Source organism: Microtus pennsylvanicus, chromosome 2 (genome assembly GCF_037038515.1).
Source record: "Microtus pennsylvanicus isolate mMicPen1 chromosome 2, mMicPen1.hap1, whole genome shotgun sequence".
Lineage (NCBI taxonomy): Eukaryota > Metazoa > Chordata > Mammalia > Rodentia > Cricetidae > Microtus > Microtus pennsylvanicus.
The window spans coordinates 137,654,383-137,676,014 of NC_134580.1; the positions used below are offsets into that span (position 1 = coordinate 137,654,383).

The 21,632-nt window shown below is 46.5% G+C and overlaps 1 protein-coding gene across 13 annotated transcripts in view; it reads right to left on the minus strand.

Annotated features, from left to right (window-relative positions):
* The window catches only part of Ptprt (protein tyrosine phosphatase receptor type T), a 1,058,455-nt gene extending 1,037,816 nt beyond the window's left edge, over positions 1-20,639 (minus strand). For all 13 annotated transcript variants that reach the window (XM_075962946.1, XM_075962941.1, XM_075962945.1 and 10 more), the window contains exon 1: positions 20,376-20,639. In XM_075962946.1, the coding sequence (XP_075819061.1) occupies positions 20,376-20,475 (100 nt within the window). In that variant the 5' untranslated portion in view covers positions 20,476-20,639. The remainder of the gene's footprint in view (positions 1-20,375) is intronic.
* Positions 20,640-21,632: the final 993 nt, after the last annotated feature.

Consider the following 21,632-nt stretch of genomic DNA (forward strand, 5'->3'; position numbering starts at 1 on the left):
CCCCACATCACTCAGAATATGTTTATTACCCTTACCTTCTGCGTGGGATGTACTAAGAGCTAGCCTCTAACAAGTGGACATGGTCAGAGGGATGCATTTTCTGTTACTTCTGGGTGGGAGTTTAAAGTCAGGCACTAGGTTGGAGAGATCCCTGTGGCAAGGAACTGAAGGCGTCTTCTAGCTAACAACCCCAAGGAGTTAAGGGTCTCAAGCCAGAAGCCTGCCAAAAAAAATGGTGTAGCCATCAACACCCTGAACACAAAACCAGATCCTTCACCACAGCACATCAGATGTGCTCATAGCACAGGCTGACACCTTGAACAAAGCAAAAGATGCCGGTAAGTTATTCTCAGATCACTGGCTCCCAGGATTGGGAGATGATAAATGAGTATTAAGTGACTGATTTGGTAGACTTTGCTATGCAGGGAAAGCTAATGAATACAGAGTTGAAACTGTCATTTCAATTTCGATTTCTCAAATCATCTGATCTAGAAGTCATGATGTCAACTGTCTACACACCTCTTACTTCACCGCCTTAATAGTGCACACATTTAGAAGGCTGGGGAGGCAGTTCAGCTGACAAGAGGTCTTGTCTGGCATTCATAAAGCCTTCAATCCCTAGCACCACAGAAAACAGTGTGGCAGCTCAAATCTATAATCTCAGCAGTCAGGAATGCAGGCAGATGTTCCAGAAGTTCAAGGTCATTCTCAGTTATATAGGAAGTTGGAGGTCTACGTGAGACCTTGCAAAAGAGAGAGAGAGATTATTTGCTGTGTATGATGGGGCTGTTGTACATATCAACCTACAGCACACACAAGACCTGCCCAAGATCAAGCCAGTCAAACTCCCAGCATAGGCAGAAGCTCATGATCTCCCTCCCCTAGCTGAGAAGCTAGTAGAGACCTATGGCTGCTGGCAGAGGAGGGGATACAGCTACGTGAAGGATGCCCATGCTCCAGCAGATGGTCCTACATCCCTACCACCCACACCATACAGGTAGCATTGAGTGTATTTGCTGGATTAGAGAAAGGGAGGGAGAGAGGGACAGAGAGATAAATAAAGACAGGGACAGACAGGGAGACAGAGAGGCAGAGAGAATATGAAGTTGGGAGGGAAAGATAGTTTGGGAGATGAGAGAAATCAGAGAGGGAATGGGGAATGGATTATATGGATGTATAAAATTCTCAATAAAATTTTTGCACATTTGAAATATATTGGAGGCTGATTTCATAAAAAAAAAAACCCTCTACATTAACCTAATCTGTAGCCCTTTCTTGTTAAACACATCGCCTGCTAAGTCTCTCCCTTTGATGCAAATGACAAAGAGAAACATCAAACTGCTTTAGACTTCTCTAAGTTGGGAGGCAGAGGTCATGGCAGAACCTGGCCTGGTTTGCACCACAACCAGGCTGCAGTTAAGAAGTTCCACACCACGACTTCCCCAGACCATTTGAATCGCGGTGACAATCAAGAGACAGAACGTGTCCTCTCACAGTCACTGCCTCATTGTTGGCTGTCCAAACATCAGGGATTGCTTATATGCATTTCCCGTGGGGAATAAAGATTCTTTTGAACTAAGACCCTAGGCTGCAAACTTGCTCCTCGATGCATTAGTTCAAGTTAAATTTTTAAAAGTCAGAAGAAGGAGAGAGGGAGCTTTGTTGTCCACGGAAATGGATACAGCCAAGCCCAGTGAGCATGGTCGTGTGCTGGATGCCATCCAGATTCCCTGCTCTCTCCCTCTGACTTACAATCCTTTGTGCACCGTCTCCTCTTGCTCCTCGCTCAGCTGCTATGCCTCCATTCAAGCTACTCCCATGAAAACTTGACTCAATGACAACAGAACTATACAGAGAGCTGCAGTTTATCCCTTAAATCACTTATGCCTCCAAACACTTGGATCCAAGGTCTTGAGTTCGAAGACATTATGCCAAACACCAGACAACCTGACTAGGAAAGCCACAAAAAAGAATCTGCATGCTTTGCTGCCCTGTCCCATGACATAAGGGGGCCACAGTGGGCACCCCAGGAACAGAGTCTGAACAGCAGGTTGAGAGTCTTCCCAACCCTCAACTCCCACAGGGCCTTGGGTTGGTCCTGTCACCGAAGACTTGCCAGCCATTAAGAAGAGCAAGGGTCTGCATGGGATGAAGTGCCTTAAAGTGAAGCATTACAAAAGAGAATTATGGGAGTCTGTCAAAATAATCCAGTCACCTCTTATAAGTCAAGCTTAGGAAACATGAGTTAGTGTATTAAAAGCTCACACCTATCGCTCCCCCCACCCCCACCCCGCACCAAGGTCATGACTGCCAGGATCTCCGCAAAGCAATAAGGTGTGGTCTCGGGGGCATCCCTACCCTCAGAGCCAGCAGCTCAGACCATAAAGTTTATTGTAACTTCACTACTGTGTCTTTTGGTTTTCCTTCCTCCTCTCTGACAGACTGTTGCTCCTTCTGTTTACCTCCCCAGAAAACCCACTTCCCTGAAACAGCACGTCGCCCCTTCTTTTAAACCCTCTGAGCTCAGGGGTTCAGATAAAAATGTGTTAAAAGTTTTTATAAAACTTTAGCCACTGGAGGAGAGTCTAGGGCAGAAAAGACAAGAGGTGTCCTTGTGTACTCAGCATCACTTTGGCTACTTCCTAGGTTCTGCGTGGTGCAAAAGAAGGCAAGACTCAGAGCAGGACTCGAGAAAATAAAAAAGGAGTTTTGGAGGGGTAACTGGTTATTTTACCATTCCCAGATAGGATCAAGCCTGGTAGCTGCCAATACAGGCACATATCTGTGCGTCAACAGACAGCAGTGAGACACGGCCATGTGTGTACACCAGAGGAAATTCACACTTAGCATGACCATAATTTTTACACTATCTTTACATTATGCTCACAATCATCCAATGAGATAAGCACAATTATCCTCATTTTCTGACGAAGAAATGAGGAGCTCAGAAAAAAAGGATAAATTATTTTTCCCCAGGACACGCAAAGAGAAAGGAGGATGATAAGAATTCCAGTCCAGATGGGGATTAAAATGTCTCCAGGGATTGTGGGGGTCTAACAAGTTTTCCTAACAAAGAAGAGTGAACTCAGATCTGTGCATGACATTGAGATTTATCATATAACTTATGCATTAATTACCAGTTCTCTATAAGACAATATAACCACCATAGCTACTACCCCATGCCAACTATTCAATGCTTCATCCAAGACCTCACAAGTCCCCTGCCAGCTGATAGAATCACTGACAGACACAAGGTAAACCAAGGCTCAGAAAGGCAGAGTAACTTGCCGGAGATCATACGGACTTAGTTCTGCTCTCTCTGGCTCCACTGTCATTTCCTTTCCAACATGCTGGGTGACCTCAGATAAAATATATTTAAGGTCAAACTATTCCTTTACGATGCACTCGATCTTTACAATCCAGAAGACTCTTTTGAATCTTGCACAATGTTGAAATGAAAAGGACACTGGCCTGCAAGTGGATGTAAGCTAGGCTGAAGCCCAGGTGTGGCCAGTGAACAGTCGTCTGGGAGAGTAGTCCGCATAACCTCGGGAATACCGGGTACGCTTCCATAGAGTGGCGAAAGCTCAGGGGGATTCCCTGGAGACTAAGTGTCACTGGGTGACACAGACACATTGTGCCCTGTTTTCTGGTACATGCTGGGATACTTGAGACATTCTTTCTATAAATCAATTATCATTTTTTTTTCAAAAAATGGAAACACTGCTGAGGATGTTTTATTGGTGGCTGTAAGTTAAATCGACTATTACTATAAAAGACAGAACACATGGTCTTCAATTCGAGTCTGAAATCATGACTTATTCACCACAGTAAGCTCACACTACGTATAGAAATTGTGGACAGAACAAGAAATCAGCAGTGGATAAGACAAAAAAGCTCAACCCTCTTGGTGCATGAATTCTAGTAGAAATAATTACAAAAACCAACACCAAGATACATAAGCCAATTATTTCCAAAGTGTTATGACTAAAGACAACAAAGCTCCCTGGATCAACTGACTTGGGAGTACAACACACTTACATACCAAGCGGCACCTGAATGGCCACAGGGTCCCCATGGTGAATGACGTACCTATCTTTGCTTTCTAGGCCACCGGCTTTCACACTTCCGTATCATCAAAGTCACTTTGAAGAGGGGAAGTCATTGAAACACAAGTTGCTGAACTCTAGCCTACAGACTTTAATTCAATAATTCTGTGGTGCATCCCAAAAGTCCGAATCTCTGGACTTTTGGGATGCACCTTGCAAAGGTGACACTGCTCTCTAGGGACCACACATGGAGGAAGACTTCCGTTGAGAAACACTACCATGCCAAGAAAGGCACAGTGAGACTGGAGAGGGACAGGACAAACAACCCAGCCGACTCCTCTTGCCAGACAAGCTCCTATCAGCTCTCCCACCCCTTCTAAGAACACAGGAACCATATCAGACCTCCGTACTTCGACCAGAGGGCCAAGGAACGGGTCACTCATGCAGCCTCCTGAACCTCAGGGCTCCAGGAGGCCAGCTCCTTGTTGGCCCATTACAAGTTAAAGCTGATGATGGTGCCCCAGTGCTCTGAGGCCCCCAGGTACCTCAGCATCCCTTGTAGCATCCCATAACCTCAACCTTACCCCTATGAATCACCTCTTTGACAGTCTCTTCAGACACTGATATTAAAATTTGTTTTCCTTTAGTAGCAAATTTTTCAGAAATGAACAGAAAGCTATTCTAAGTGCAAGTCAAATGCCTGATAATCATTTTTACTCACAGAAATATGACTTTCAAATGCAATTTTCAGATATTACATAGCATGTGCCCGGGTGGTCACTCTAAACAGAGTATGGGGCTTTCAAACAGGCCTTAGAGTAGCTGGCTCACCATGTATACTCAAAATTGCTGATTTTTATAGACAATTAAGGTCTCATGCCTGGGGAAATACCTCTATCCTAGACAAATGGTGCAGTGGTTTGAACAAGCATGGCTCCCATAGGCTCATATATTTAAATGCTTGGTCCTCAGTGGGACTGTTTGGCAAGGAAGAGGAGGTGTGGCCTTGAAGGAGGTGTGTCACTGAGGGTGGGCTTTGAGGTTTCAAAAGACCATGCCATTCCTGGGTAACTCTCTCCACTGTAGTAATATGGGCGGAGGGGCTGCGTCCCCAACACCCCAGCCGCCTGCTCGGCTAGCTTTTGCCCCGAAATAATTACACACAAACTGTATTCATTTAAACACTGCTTTGGCCCATTTCTATCTAGCCTCTTCTAGGCTAATTCTCACATATTAATTTAGCCCATTTCTAATCATCTGTGTAGCGCCCCTAGGTGCGCTTACTGGGAAGATTCTAGCCTATGTCCATCCTGGGTCAGAGCTTCATTGCTTGCGTCTGCCTGGGAGCTGAGAGCATGGTGTCTCTCTGAAGGCGTCTGCTCCCGAGAGGAGAGCTGTCGAGTCTGACCTCACTTTCTCTTCCTCCCAGCGTTCTGTTCTGTTTACTCCTCCCACCTATCTCCTAACCAATGAGAGCCAAGCAGTTTCTTTTTATTTAACCAATGACCTTCCTCCATCACTCCACTTTCAACTTGTGGCTAAGATACAAGCTCTCGGCTACTGCTACAGCCTCCTGCCTGCTTGCCTGCTGGCCTCTCTCTTCCACAATGGCCATGGATTCGCCATCAAAACTGCGAGCCCCAGATGGAAATGCTTTAGTATAAGTCGCTGGTCATGGTGTTTTGTCACAGGAAATGAACAGTAACTAAGACAAATGAAAACAACTGGCCAACCTAGTTCTTCTTGTGCTTTCTTGCGGGAACAGGGCTCTGCTGAGCTCCCAAAATCCATAAAACCACCAAGAATGGACAGAAATGTCTGCATGCTTTCCATGAGCCTGGCCCTCCCCTGAGCTCTCTGCCTGTGTCGCCTCAGGGATCTGTCACCACCACCACTGACAGCTCATCACCATTAGCCTCATTTCACAGATGACCAGAGGGAGGCATTCTGAGGGCTCAAAGTGTTCAAGGTCATAGTGTATGATTGAGACAACCGTGGAGCCCAAAGTCAGAGCTCTGAGCTGAGCCTGCTCCTTACACACCTGTGTGTGTTTCTTCTTAGAACAGAAGCGCCATCTGCATCTGACCCAATTCCACAAGGAAGACTTGTCCTGGAACCAAAAGGCATATTAGGGATGATGCTTTAACCTGTGGTCACAGGGCTGAAACTGAGAAAGGATCCTGTCCTTTATTGCTAGTCTCACTGTGCAAGAGTCAACAAGGTAGAGAAGAGATTAGGCATCTTTAGAAAGTCAAAGATAAAATTCTGTGGGACCGCTCTTCTCAGAATTAGAGACTTTAACAGAAAAAAGAAGCCACAACATTCAACAGTAGACACATCCATGAACTCAAAAGCAACCCCACCTGATGGTGTGAGCATCAGCTTCGCCCTCAGTGAATTGTAAGAGCAATCTCCTGTTCAAGAAAAACACATTTTTTTCTAGACTGTGTGATTTTTCTGGAGCCACAGAGAAGCAAAGGGCACAACCTGAGGTTTGGGGGCACAGCTGCCCTGAGCTGCAAGGCTTCTTGCACAAACAGCATCCTCTCTCCCATACTTCTTGTTGCCATAAGAATAGTCTAGCATTCAGTACAGTACCACTCTAGGTTAGGAACCTAAACTCTTGCATGAACGGATTCACAGCCAAATCCTTGAATCTTCACAAAATCAAATTTATTATGTAATATATGGGAATACCACGTCTTCCTGGTGGGATTATAAAATGTAAATGGCATCCTAAAATTCTCCCCAAAAATATTCCCGTGGAAGTTTCCAAAGGCAGGCTTTCCATCCAGGCTTAGTATCAATGACTATGCTCTTCAATTTGGATCATAAATGTGCCCACATCCTAAGACTGTTAAGGAGACGAGGTGAGTGACAATTACTACAGCCCTTGACAACTGCCTGGCTCATCTGAAGCACCTGAAGGATGCAAGAGTGTCATCGCTTCCTATTTGGCAGTCATGTCCCCTCATGCATTTATTCCCGGGAGGTTCGCTTTGAATCCTTCCCGCTCTGAGACACACCCCAGTGCACCTGTGTTTTTCATAACTTTTGCGTCGGGTCCCTATTATTATCCCTCTGTCATCCATCATTCCACCAAGCCGTCTGGCATCTTGTGTTTTCAACTTTCCATTCCGACAGCAACCAACTGCTCTTCTCTTCTGCATACTTTGAGTGGTTGGAAACCGTCCTTCCAAGAGACTCTGCGCCCCTCCTGTCACATGCTAATGTCGCCTGTTCTGACGAAGCTGCAGCTACAAATGAGCAATCCTGGAAACATTCTGTTCCATGTCCTGGTCCTAGAGATTCCATAACTCGTTCTCTTTCAGGGAAAAATGGATGGTATCAAAGAACTAAATAGTTCAATAGAAAAAAAGATAGTTTTTGAAATATACTTCCATCAAAGACTTTAAGTGATTTTATTTTCATGACAAAGTTTTTTCTAAGTACATGGAATTCGAGGGGTTCGGGTGATGCCTCTGCAGTTAAGAGAACTACTGATCATCCAGAGGACCCGGGCTGGGTCCCAGCACCCACATGGAGGCTCCCAACCATTTGTGGCTCTAGTTTCAGGGGAGTCAACAGCTTCTTTTCATCTTCACAGCACAGCACAAAAGGGGTGCACAGACATGCATACAAGCAGAAATATTCACACAGAGAGAAAATAAAATTTTAAAGGAAATTTAAACATGGAAGTTAAGCCAGACATAGTAGCTCACATTTTTAATTTCAACAACTGGGAGGCAGAGGCGGGAGGATTACAAGTGCAAGACCAACAGGGGACTGCATAATGAGTTCTAGGTTTGTCTAAGGTACAAAATGGAATCCTTTCTCCAAAATAAGTCATAAAAACCTAGAAGGGCGCCAGAGTGATGGTTCAATTGGTAAGGTACTTGCTACACAAGCATGAAGACTGGAGTTTGGATCCTTAGCACCTACCTTAAGAGAATAAATCCAGGTGCAATGGTGTGTATCTGTAGCCCCAACATTGAGGGGCCTGGGATAGAGATGGGCAGATCCCTGGAGCTTCCTGTTCAGTCAGTCTAGCCAGATCTCTACAGTACAGGTTGAAGGAGAGATACTGGTCAATAAATAAGGTGGAGAGCAACTTGGGAAGAAATTCAACATTGACCTGTAGCCTACACACACACACACACACACACACACACACACACACGCATACATACACTAGCCTCCACATGTGTGTGTCCAAGAATATACACACACTACCCTCCACGTGTGTGTCTACATACATTCATATACATACACACATTCACTTACACACACATACATTCACTTACACACACACATGTATGCACTAGCCTCCACATGTGTGTGTCCAAGAATATACACACACTACCCTCCACGTGTGTGTCTACATACACACATATACATACACACATGTACTTACACACACACACGCATGCATGCACTAACCTCCACATGTGTGTGTCAAAATACATATACACTACCCTCCACATATGTGTGTCCACATACACACATATACATGCATACATGCACTTACACACACACAAGAGAGAGGGAGAACAAAAAGAAACAAACATAGAAGTCACCAGGTAATTAACAGATGCAAAAGCTGCCCAGCTTTACAGCACCCTCAAACACCAAGGAGACTGAGTCAAAAAGCCTTATTAGGACCCATATGATCCCAGAGCCAACACTGTCCCATCTGCTATGTCTAAACAGTGATGACATCTGTTCCACGAAGGTCCTGAGAGAGAAGTGGGTATAGAGAGAGGACAGCTGTTGCACCTCATAAGCTCCCCACAGACCACCATGAACTCACACTCAACTGTCTCCATGTACCTACAACAGAATCTACGTCTCTCCTGAGCTGATGCGGCAATACTGGAACACACTCCCCCTGCCTCCCGGGAAATCATCATTACAACCCTAAAATGAGGCTTTCTACATAGGAAACAAAATCCAAATTGATTTCTGAAAAGATGACGGGAGAAAACAGTAAATGTATTCTAAACCCTTATCAACTGTCGTTACTAACAGATCTTAAAACCCACAGGCATCATTTAAGATTCATTTTTATTCCTGAGTCAGTGTATATGACGGGGTGTTAGCATGCGCACGTGCATGCAGTGCCTGTGCAGGCCAGAAGAGGGCATCAGATACCCTGGAACTGGAGTTACAGAAGGTTGTGAGCTGCCTGGAGAGGGTTTGGGGGAAACAAAATGGGATCCCCTGCAAGAGCAGCAAATCCACTTGCCCACAGAACCATCTCTCCAGTCAGCCACTCCCCAGTATTACCTCTTACGAGGCTAATTTCAGTCCTGAGCTACTATAAAGAAAAGTGTAATTAACACCTATCTTCTTCCCTACCAAAAATTATCAACTTGTTTTTAACAAATCTATTTTGAATACATTTCCCTTTTCAGAAAGAAATAATACTACAGAAATCCAAAATGCCCTTAGCCAGTATCCTACTTCCATTTCTTCCCTGTCTCTTCTAAGAGATAAAGCCATCTAGCTGCTTCTAGTACTTAAATTATTTTAACACACATCAATAATTACTACTTATCTTATTGTTTCACCCATAAGATCAGCTCTGTTTTCTGCCCATAGGGGAGGATGCGGCCTTGTAGATGCTGAGTTTGGTCCATAAACAAGAAGAGCCTATTGTCTATAATATTGCTTAAGTAAATGCTCAAAATATTGCCATGAAACCACCCATGATGCCGCTGTAAAAAGGCAATGGCATGTGGGCGGTGGTGGCCCACGCCTTTAATCTCAGGATTCAAAGGGGGGGCAGAGGCAGGCTGATCTCTGGGTGTTTGAAGCCAGCCTGGTCTACAGAGCTAGTTTTAAGGCAGTCTGGGCTACACAGAGAAACCCTGTCTCAAAAAAAAAATTAAAAGTAAAGAAAAAAGAAAGAGAGAGAGAGAGAGAGAGAGAGAGAGAGAGAGAGAGAGAGAGAGCAATGGCGTAGCTAAACACTGGCCACAGCTACCGTATAAAAAGGACTGACCCAGTGTTGATGTCATGCAGAGCTATGCACACCAGAAAAGGCCAGACCAAGGGTAGACTTCACCTCTCCCAGCCTCAAAGGGCACTTTACTTTTAAGAAAATATGCTTTGGAATTTAATAAAGAACTGGTAGAAATTTTGGCAACAAGTACGCAGACTTGGTGAAACGGCTCTACAACCATGCCACTGGCATCTGAAATAGGTTGACAACAACAAAGGACACACCCTAATACCCAGATGCCCAACAAGAATCACTGTGCCAAAGCAGGAATCAATGAGATAACCTGTCTAAAGCATGAGAAATGTCATAGGAGAAGCTGAGTCTCATGAAGTTTATCTGCTCTCCTCAATCTAACCACTGGGCCTAGCATGACTTAAAAAATAAAAAGTCTGAGCCTAAGGCAATGAGCCCAAGGCAAAGTTCCTAGACTCTGCTATGTGAGATAAAACAAGGAGTGAGAGAAAGGATCTCCAAGAAAGCTAAAGCCCTCAAAGAGATGTCTGAGGTTGAAGCCAAAAACCCATGGGTCATAAAGATGGATGAACATCTGCAAAGGTAACCGTGAAAGGAGGCAGTAACCAGGACCCTAGAGCCCCAGAAGGAGCAGATGACCAGCATTTCTTCTGGAATAAATGACAGCTGTCAAGGTTTTCCAGGTGAGAGGAAACAGAAACAGAACTGAGAAACACATCCGCAATAGCAATATGGAGACTACACGCAAGGGGATTGAAATATATGCCAAGTGTTTTTTATACACAGGAAGGTAAAGACAATAAAGACAAGAAACTTGAGTTCATCTAGTTCTCCTTAAAAATGACTCAGGTTACAGTTTTCAACTAATGAACATTTTAAAATACATGTACAGTTTTTATAGGCAGTGGTGACCTTGAAGCTATGGAGTTTGTTCAAATTAGTGGCATTCTACCATCAGAAATGGTGTCGAGGAGGTCAAGTTCAGAAATGCTACTTTGCTATTTGGAATAGACACCTTCTGAGTAGAAAATGTAAAAGTCACATTGGGAAGTCTATCAGATGCACACATACATGTGCGCACACACATATACACACATATGTATACATATACAAGTGTGCACATGCATGTATATGAGCATATACATATACATGTATATACACATATGTGTGTTACATGTGTTTGTATATGCATATACATTATGTATATATGACTTGTGTTTGAAGCAAAGAGTAGTTCCACACTTAGATACAGTTAAGGGTTTTTGCACTGCTAAGCTGCGCATCTCAAGAGTTAAAAGCTCTCCACTCCCTCAGCTCTAGTAGGTTCCATAGTTCCCCAGTAAACCTAATTAAAGCAGCCTCAAGACAACGCAACGAAAGCTCCCGAGACCTGGCCCCTGCTTTGTTCCACACGATTTTGTTTAGAGAAGGATAACCATCCTGAAGCAGAGCCAGCTGAGATGTGGGGAGACAGCTGGCAACACGCCTAGTTTCTCGAGGGCTCGAAGCTTCGGGAAGATAACTGGTCACCCTTCCCACCCCCACCCCACTCTGGTGTGAGACAAGTCTAATCTTGGCCTGGTGTCTTCCCCACACGACCACTCACACACTCCCTGTCACAAGAGGTAAAATTAAAGAGATGATAAACGCGCATCAAACAGAAGAAAGGTAGACGGAATAAGTTAATAACAGCTAAGGCAGTCAGAGCTCAACAAAATGGGGAAAGGATTAGACACGGAAGTGGCTCAACATTGATAGGGCAGAGCAGGGCCGTACCCTTGACGGAGGTGTGACAGGGATAGTTGTACAGGCTTCGTGTAAGCGCATGCAATATCTTTAACCTAGACATCATAGAACCATAAGAGGAGGAGCATCTCTACCTTCTACAGCCAGATTTAGAAGGGCTGAAGAAAACAGGAAAGCAACAAGAACTTGTTCTAAAATTCCAGCATCCCAAAGGGAAGGCTAGCCAGGCAACTCCTGAGACACATAACTCAAGGCAGCTGAGAACACGCCTTCTCCAGGGTTATTTCCTGTGCTCCAGCTTGAAGTTAGCAAGTGACACCTGCCAGTCTCCATAACAGCGTGAGCCAATTCCTATGCTAAATCTCCAAATATAATATCTGTATACATATATATAGGATATATTATAGTATGATTTATATTAATAATAATTGTAACTGTTATGTGAAATAGTAGTTACTGATATTAATACAATTTTAGTATAGTATAATAATGTCACAATTGATTTTTAGATAATTTAATTAAATATGACTATATAGTTAATAATATATCATTATAAAATAATAAATATATGTAAGTAAGCAAATATAGGATAAATGTGAATAGAGAGAGCCTATCATATATATAATATATATACCATATATTATACATAGTACATTCTATTGGTTCTCTGTCTTTGGAGGCACCTGACTAATCCAACTTCTTTGTGCAATTTCCTCTCCTTGAGTGTAGGCTGGACCCAGTTTCTTGCCTCTTTCAAAGGAACGCAGTAAAAGTAATGGGATGTCACCTCCAAAATTAGGTTACAAAAGACTATAGCTTCCACCTTGCTGAGGCGCTCTCCTGCCCTAGCCTCTCAATCAATTCACCCAAGCCAGCTGCCTAGCTGTGAGCTGTCCCACGCTGAGAAAGGCCCACATGGGAAGGGCTGGAGCGCGGCCTCCAGCTCACGAGAAACTGAGCTTGCCAGGCAGTGGCTCAATCCCACAGCAACCTTCTGGGAAACCCAGGAAGCAGAGCCTCTTCCACGGAAGTTCAATCCCGGAAACGCTCACTGGCACCTCGACTGAATCCACTGAGAGGCTCAGACCAGAGGACGCAGCCACGCACACAGATTCTTGTTGCATAAAGAAATGGGAGACAACAAACCCAGCCTGGTTTGCAGCAGCAAATAACACAGTTCCCTCTTAGGGTGAGACTTAAGAGTTTTCCTTCTTTCCTGAAAGTTTTGGCACCCAGTGAACACTGGCAGAGGTCCCCAGCACCGGACTCAAGCATGGGGGGGCCGGTTCCTAGATGCCTAAGGAAAAAAGAAGCTGGAGCATCAATTTCTAGGCTATATTAATTTAAGCACAGAGTGTGACAATGTGACAAACATTTTAATTAGACTAATAAGTTCTCACATTTAAACCAACTTTATAAAATCCAAGAGATAACTGATTGTGGGTATATGTTGTTTAGATGTCTTTCTTCTCGATGCCGGACTTTACCAGATGTCTGTCTGTTTTATCTTGTTCTAGGCTAGAGTTCAAACAAAAATCACAAATGTGCATCCCATGTTCTGATGTCTTCAGGACTCTTTAAACAACACCCAGAGTCAGACTACCGAAAAGTGAACCTGAGACCCAGCCTGCTGTCACAGAAAAAGAAGGACTGTCAAAGATGTCTGCAGATCGTGAGAAAAGATGCGGTCTGGAAAAGATTCCCTGCCCAAACTGTGGTCATGTAAGCAGAAAAAGCCATCGTTATTGTCAGTTGAGGAAGTCAAGACCATCCAAGTCAGGTACTTTTTAATTTTTCTTCTGTTTGCTGATATGGGTTTGTTTGTGAATTCACTTACTCATCTTTGCTCAGTAATGGAGAGAAAAATGAACGGCACTCCTGAGATGAATCCACCACCACCTGCCATGCAAGACCAATGACTCCCAAAAACAGGTTCTGTTCTCATGACCATTTTCAGGCCCAAGGGAACCAAAGACGAGGGAGACAGAATCTGGGCTGTTCTGGGAAACCGGCTTGAAGGACTGTATGAAGCAAGAGCTGGGGATGAGCTCCCTGTCCTGCCGGAGGTGAGTTCAGAATGGCAAAAAGGCCAAGACTGATTTCAGAGCAGCATACGAATCAAGCGGGGTGGATGGAGAAGAGGAAGGTCTACCGCTTGGGCTATAGAGCCAGACCCTATATCCAAAACCAGGAGTTGGGGATTGTAATTCAGTGAGGGATCACTTGCCTAGCATATGCAAGGCCCTGGGTTTGATCCCTAGAACACACACACACACACACACACACACACAGAAAGAGAGAGAGAGAGAGAGAGAGAGAGAGAGAGAGAGAGAGAGAGCATTCTTCCAGAGAGTTGATGGAAGCCCCTAAAAAAGATAGGCAGAAAATCAATATGGAGCTTGCTTTCTCCACTCTGTAGCTGTTTATCTTGGCTGGAAACCCAGGGGCCAAAAAGCACTACACCTGTCCTTATCTGGTGAGCATATACTCTTCTGCTAAACGGCCGTATCCTTGGTTCAGTACGGAAGGAAGTGACTGAACGATTATCCCCCCTTGGCTACCCATATCCCACTACCACACCACAACACCTACAAAGGACCAGCATCCTCATTGTCGGTCGGCATTGCCAAGCAGTATTCAAAGAGGCTGCTTCAACCTTCACTTACCCAGCAATGCATGGAGCCATCTAATCATTCGAGTTCTTTGCCAAAACTTGATTGCTTTAACTATTTTAACTGTTGCCAAAGCGATGAGTAGGGAGACAACTAGTTCAGAGATTTGATTCACAGATTAGAGAGAATAAAAGGGACAGGCCTTGCAAATAGCCCCTGCAGCAGTGTGTTTTGGGAACTGAAGAGAGGTAAGTCACACCAAGGCCATCATCCCCTTGGGCACCCAGTGTCATTCCCATTTTACAGATGTGAAAGCAGAGAAATGGCTCCTCAAGGTCACACTACACATTCGGACAAAATGGAAAGCTCCTGGCTTAACGATTTTATTCTACAACATTCTGCCCACTGTAAGTATAGTATACTAACATCTTCCACCAGTTCCTAGAGTTGAACAACCATGGCCACCTCCCAGTGGTCACGTATTTCCACCTTTCCAAAAACTTCTCTCACATCGACTTGCTGGAAAGCCTTCCCCGCGCCCAACCTGGGCAACCAATGTTCTCTGTCTCCGTGGGTTTTCTGAGCCTCTCATACAATATGAAAGACATCTAGACACTTTAACTTGGCGTACAATTTCTGATATATGTCCTAGCATCTATCTGAAATTGGTTCCCTTTTATTAGTAGCAATACCCGATTCCACGGATTCACCAGTCACATGGGTTACTTTCCATGTGGCGTGACTAGGAATAATACTTCCGGTGAGCATGCACGGTCCCATCTTTCTCTGGACATATTTTCATCCTAAAAGTGTGGGAGCTCCATCCTATGGCAAGTGCAGATTTAATGTTTTAAAGAAAATGCCAAACTCATCACCAAAATGCTTTTACTGCTTTTCATTCCCTCCAGCACCCAATAAAACAATTGAAGGCGAATAGTCAAAAAGTACAAAGGCCTGTGCGCACACTCCACTCACATGCAGTGGCTGGATGAGCAAGTGAGACACACTGCATTCAGCACTCTGGGTGTGGGAAACATCCAGTCCACAACCCTGCAGGCCCGTGAGCTCACGGGAGATGGATCCAATGGGACTCCTGAGCAGTCCTCCTTGTGTATGCTCATAGGGAAAGCCAAGTGACACCACACTGAAAACTGGGCGCAAAACAGCCCCTAGCGGTCATGATTTATTACACACATTGCTCCCTTCCATCTCTATGCTCTATTTATACCAATAGATTTGAGACAGGTCCCCTGCAGGGGGATCTGTGTCCAGAATCCCACTTGACCTTCTGTATTTTCTTTATGTCATGAAACTCTTGATGGAGGAAGGTCATTGGCTAATAAAAACTGCTTGGCCCTGATGGGTTAGAACAGAGGTGGGTGGAGTAAACAGAAGAGAATGCTGGGAGGAAGAGGAAGTGAGCTCAGATGCCAGGCTGCTGCTCTCTGGGGCAGATGCGATGAAGCTCTGACCCAGCATGGACGTAGGCTAGAATCTTCCCCCGTAAGCACACCTCGGTGCTACACACATTAATAGAAATGGGCCAGGCAGTGTTTAAATGAATACAGTTTGTGTGTTGTTATTTTCGGGTATAAGCTAGCCGGTGGGCGGGAGCCGGACTGTGGGAAGAGGCCCGCAGCTCCTACTACAATCCGTAAGCAATAAATAAATTCTACCCTATTCTCTCTCTCTCTCTCCCCCACCCCCCAGGTAAATAAAAGCACTCAGCAAGCTCATGCAAGTTCTATGACCCCTACCTAGTTCCCCTGACTCACCTGAACTCAATGCAACAGATCAGAGTTTACCGCTGTCCCTCTCAACCACATCTTACTGTTATTAATCTTTTCAAAGCCCTGCCCCACCCCCTCTTACCGATGCCATAAGATGCCCTAACTGCTTTCTCATATTCACACAGTGCTGGCTTCTAAACCTGACTCTGTTATGAGTTTGCAAATCTCATAACACCTGTTGGACAGGGCTTGTTTCCATAGGTTTTATTATTATTATTATTATTTGCTCCTTGCAATGCCACAGCCTACTATATGCTTTCTGAGCCTTTGTGTATTTATCAGTTTCACAAACTGTCTTTCCCCCACTGACCCACCGAGCGCGAGGCACTTGATTTCCAGGGCCGACAGAAGATAAGAACAGAGGCAAGGCAGAGCCTGACCACAAAGGAGGAATGTGTGTGCCAAGGTGGTGATGGGAACAGTGACACAGCCATATACGTTAGCCTAACAACCAGCTGGATTTTTAAACTGACGCCAATTAAAGGCCACAATGTGCTTAAAACTGAACGTTTCTTTCACAAACCTTGGGACAACCAAAGTGGCTAGTGTCCTCTGCTGGAAATTTCCATTTGAAATCTCTTTCTGAAAACAGTAGCAGGGAATATGGGAGCCCACCCCCTTTTTTAAAAAATGAATAAAGGAAGGAAAACTAAAAAGCATCACGAAAATCCAGCCACCTCCATGCCGAGCTTCATTTAGCTTGGCAGAAGCATCCCAGCCCAACTTGGGCACACACAGAAACCCACACCAATGCCAAGGGAGAGTAATGGACTCAGCTCCCATTCTGGACGGAGAACCCACTCTTCCCTCGCTCTTCATGCCTCTCCACACTTGGTCCTCACAAGATCCAGCGAGGCAGCTCTAATTACCAGTACTTTGCAGATAAGAAGCTGAAGGTTGAAAAAGATAAACAACCTGTCCAATCTGGCACTGCTAGCTCAAAAGGCAGAAGTGGGATTCCAACCAAGGATGTCAGGCGCCAACCCTCACTCTTTCCCAGGTCCCATCGCCTCCCAAACACAACCCCCCTTCCCCATCCTGGCTGCTTCAGGACCCTGCCATCTCTTCATCATCATCGATAAATATTTATCAAGGACCACTGCCGACATAGCAATGCTCTTGTTTCCACAGCAACACGCAGTCAGAGAGTCATGGGAGTATCCCGTGCTTGAAAGAACGATGCTGTAATGTCCTCTGATCATCGCTCTGAAAGGTGACAGTTACGCTACTACAGCCGCCACCGTCTCAGCTGGCAGTGTGAAGCCTGTGGAAACTGCTTAGAACAAACAAGAAGGAAGTGAAAGGGAAGAGAAGGATACAGGCTGTACGGTGGTCTGCATTTATTTCGTGTTTGCTATTGTTGGCGGAACAGAATCAAAGCCAGGTTTTCACATTAATTGTTCTTTTATTAGGAAACAAATCAAGCAATCCAGAACAGAAAGTAAAATTCAACTGTACTGAAAAAACAGTTCCCCAGAGGTGTCTGGCAGCAATTATCGAGTTAAATGACTACATTGCTTACAACTGCCACCGTGAGCCAGTCCCCTTTAAGATCTGGGTTTAACTCGCAATACTGATAATAAATAGACTAATTATCCCCTTATCTGTTTACTTAATCATCTACTTCCCTCATGCCAAATCGGGTTTGCTGTTTACTGACTATTATTATAATACTTTTTCTTTTACTATCATCCCTCACCAAAAAAATAAAATAAAATAAAATATTGGTGGCTCATGAAGCATATCAGCGTGAGGAAGGAGTAAATTGCCTTTGATGACAGCTTCGGACTCCGGCTTTTGGACACTATGACCAACAGTCACAGCAAAACCCATCATCCCTCTGTGTCCTAGATGTAAGCTTACAAATGGAAATTGCTTCCGAGACCGGGGATCTTCAGATCAAAGGAATATGGAGAACATACTACTGGGTTTTAAAATGCATTATTTACTCAGACTTGCCGAAAGTTTAAAATAAGATGCTTCAAAAGAGACCAAAGTTATAATCATAGCGAATTTGGATTCCAACAATACTACAACAAGGAATAAAATAAGAAGATAAGTCCGTTCTAACGGGTCAACAGTTGCAAAACAACGCATGGAGATTTACAGATGTTCATAAGGAAAACACGGGAAGAATCTAGTTTAAAACGATCTAGTTAGCATTACCATAGAGAGGGGATGAGACTTGTATAGAAAAAAGATCCCCATTTCCATAAATGAGCGGGGCTTAGAACGCACCAAGTCACCAAGACAAGCTAATCCCACTCCTTTAAGGAGCCCGGGAACAGCGCAACCGCTTGCTAAATATATGCTATTGTAGCTTTGCAAAAGCTATGGGCCCAGGTAGAACCAAGGAAAACATATGGCGCCTTCACAGTCAATTTCTTCCCAAACTGTACTCCACGATTGCTTTTCTTCCCCATGTGTTCCTAACAGCAAACAAAGAAAAGGTGCTTCCTCCTCACACTTCCCTAAATGTTTTAACAAAAGGCTGCCGAATAAACACATTACTCATTTAAAAATTGAACCGAAGTTCTGTCCCTGAGATGAAAGCAGCTCGATTTGCATTTAACAGCTGTGGGCGAGCGCCACCTTGCGGGAGCATGAGGAACGGGCACGCATTCAGCCCTGGACTCCTTTCTGGAGGTTCTGGGTTACAGCTGCTAACCCAAAAAAGGTCTGAGACTCGTGGTGGAATGTTTTCGATTCGGTTCCTGCTGCGGGAACGTGAGTACTCGTGCGGCTGGCCAGCCAAGCCTTGGAGAATACTTTAATCAGAATCATAAAATCATACCCGGGTCCTCAGGACTGCCCAGAGCATCCTTCTGCCACCTCCCTAACACAGCACACCTAAGGCAGACCCCAAAGCTAAGGAAAGGAGCTGCGTAGCATCTTCAGAATGGTGCTGCGGCTCCCTCTTTTCTCTCTCTCGTTGTTCTAGCCTCTCAGCATCACACGCCTTAAAAAGAGATTCTTCCTCAACCAACTTCCCTGGCACGGAAACAATCCGTCCTTTCCCAAGCATCCTGTGTCCAGTTTCCATTTTAGCATCGAGCCGGGGAAGAAAGCCTAAGACATTTCCAACGGAGCATCGCTCCGGAAGGTCTTATTTCAAATGTAGCCAGTTTAAAGACCTTCACTTCCAGCAGGTTCTCTGTCTTTCTCTTTCTTCCTCCCCTGATTTCTTATGTGAGCACAGCTGTTGCTTAGCAATCCAAAAGGAGCCCTTTCCTAAGTCCTGAGGACTTGCCTCAACCTGCCCCCGACCCTGCAACATCAGCTTAGTGTGGTCCTTTCGGAAACCAAAGGTGCTAAGAAACTTTAAGGTGATTTTGAACTCGGAGGTATGCCTACATCGCCTCCCCACCTCTCCTTCCCTCTTTGGGGGACTCCGATGTGGAAGACCTACCAATGGGGTTTTAGTGATTAGATAGACCCTAGGTACTGGTCTTCTCAGCTTAACTCACCACTAGGAAGACACCGGAAACACTCTAGGGAACTAGCTGACTGCCTGCGGGCAAACCCAAACACAGTGTCCCGAAGTTTTCAGAAGCCCATTAGCTCACTGATCAAAGCCACTCGACTTAAAGGACCTTAGTAAGGTAACCCATTACTCTGGATAACGCCACGAGGTGAATGGGGCTTTGCTGTGCGGGTTACTCACAGAAAGACTCCCATGGGAACCTGAAGGGGCTAAAGACAGGCGAAGGGGAGCAGCGCGTTTAGAACAAGACTGGATGCTTTTTAGTGTCTCCGAGGAGAAAGAAAAAGCCACCGCCCTGGCAGCCTGGGCCTGCTAGGGAACTGTGTTCCCCACTCCAAGAGCGCGAGCAGCCCGAGAAGCTGCCGGGGTGACAGTGCTCCCGCCGGGAGAAAAGCGGCGCCTCATCCCGCCGCCCCAAAACACTCGAGTGACAGGTTCCGACAAGTGGGAGGCAGCAAGTGGAAATATTCGCAACAACCGCGGAAAGTTACTCCCGCCCGGGGGTGGGGGAGAGAGGCAGGAAAGTAAGGCGACAAGGGGACCAGGGGGGAACTGGCGCAGGACCTGGCACGCCTGGACGAAGCAACTGCGTCCAGAGGCTGGGACCAGACTCGGGCCACTCGGTCCCAGCCTCTCCTGCCCGTCGTACCCAACTTTCTCCTCAGAAGCTGCAGGGAAGGGCGCGGGGCCCGAGGGGAGTCGGGCGGTCGCACTCACCTGCGGCGCTCTGCGCTCGGGCGCCGGGCAGCGGCGACCGCTGCAGCCCCAGGAGCAGGAGCCGGAGCAGGCAGAGGGCAAGCGCGCCGAGGCTCCCCATCCGGACGGCGAGCAGCTCAGCCCCTTCCCGCGGGCGCCGGGGCCGGGACTCGAGCGGGCACGGGGTGGCCCCGCATCGCCAGCGCGGCTGCAGGCAGTGCGCGCCGCTGGGCTCCCCGGGCTGGCTCAGCTCTGTCAGCAGGAGCCAGCGCTGCTGCGCTCCGAGCCCAGGCGCGGCGCGAACTGAGGCGCGAGGCTGGGCGGGGGCGGGACGCGGGGGCCGGGGGGCGGTGTCCCCCGAGTCCTAACGCCGCCGCCGTCGCCGCCGCCCACCCGGGCGCTCCGCCTCGGCCGCGCACACACACCCTCGCGCGCACGCCCGCGCCTGGCACACGCCCGCGGCAGCCACTCGCGGACTCCCCCACGCACCCTCTCCCGGGCTGGCCGGCTCAGGGCCGTTCGCGCAGTCACGCGCATACACACATCGCTCTTGCACCCACAGGATCCGCGGGGTACTCGCCGCTTTGCCCCACGCCACGCCGCCCAGCTGAGCATCGTCTACAGGCTACCCTGCGGGGGCGCAGGTACGAGGCGATGGGGGAGGAGAGAAACCTGGAACAGCCTTTGAAGTAGGGGTGGGGGAACAGGTGAGAGGGGGTACAGTGAGAGATGGAGGGGAAGGGAACGGCTGATCAACTCTGGATGCAGCGGGGCTGTGAATTTTGGGAGGGGGTGCTTCTTGGCAAAGCTGGGTACCGCTGTTGAAGGGTCTCTGGCACACCCTGAAATTCTCCCTTATATTCATATTCTCTCTCCTTCTCTTTCCCTTTCTCCCTTTCCCTCCCTCTCTTTCCTCTTCCCTCATCTAGCAATCCAACACACCCCACGGTAACCACAGCATCTCTTTCTCTTGTCCCTAACCCCGTGCCACCCCCACACAGGTGTGGGGACCTCACCCCCTTCTCTAACTGCCTCTCCTATTCTTCCTTTCTTAAGAAATAGAACCATAGAGCTTTTCCCTTTTTTGTCCTTGTCTGAACAAAGACCTGGTTGGGGCTGAAAACCTAAAGTCATAGATCATAGGGCACTGCCTGTCACAGCCCTCAGGCCCGGGCTCAGGGATCCCATGGAAGAGACTGCCACCAGGGTGAGGATGTGAGCCTTGTATCTAAAAGCCAGGAGGACACCCAGAGGTGCTGAAGGGACTCCCACTTTGTA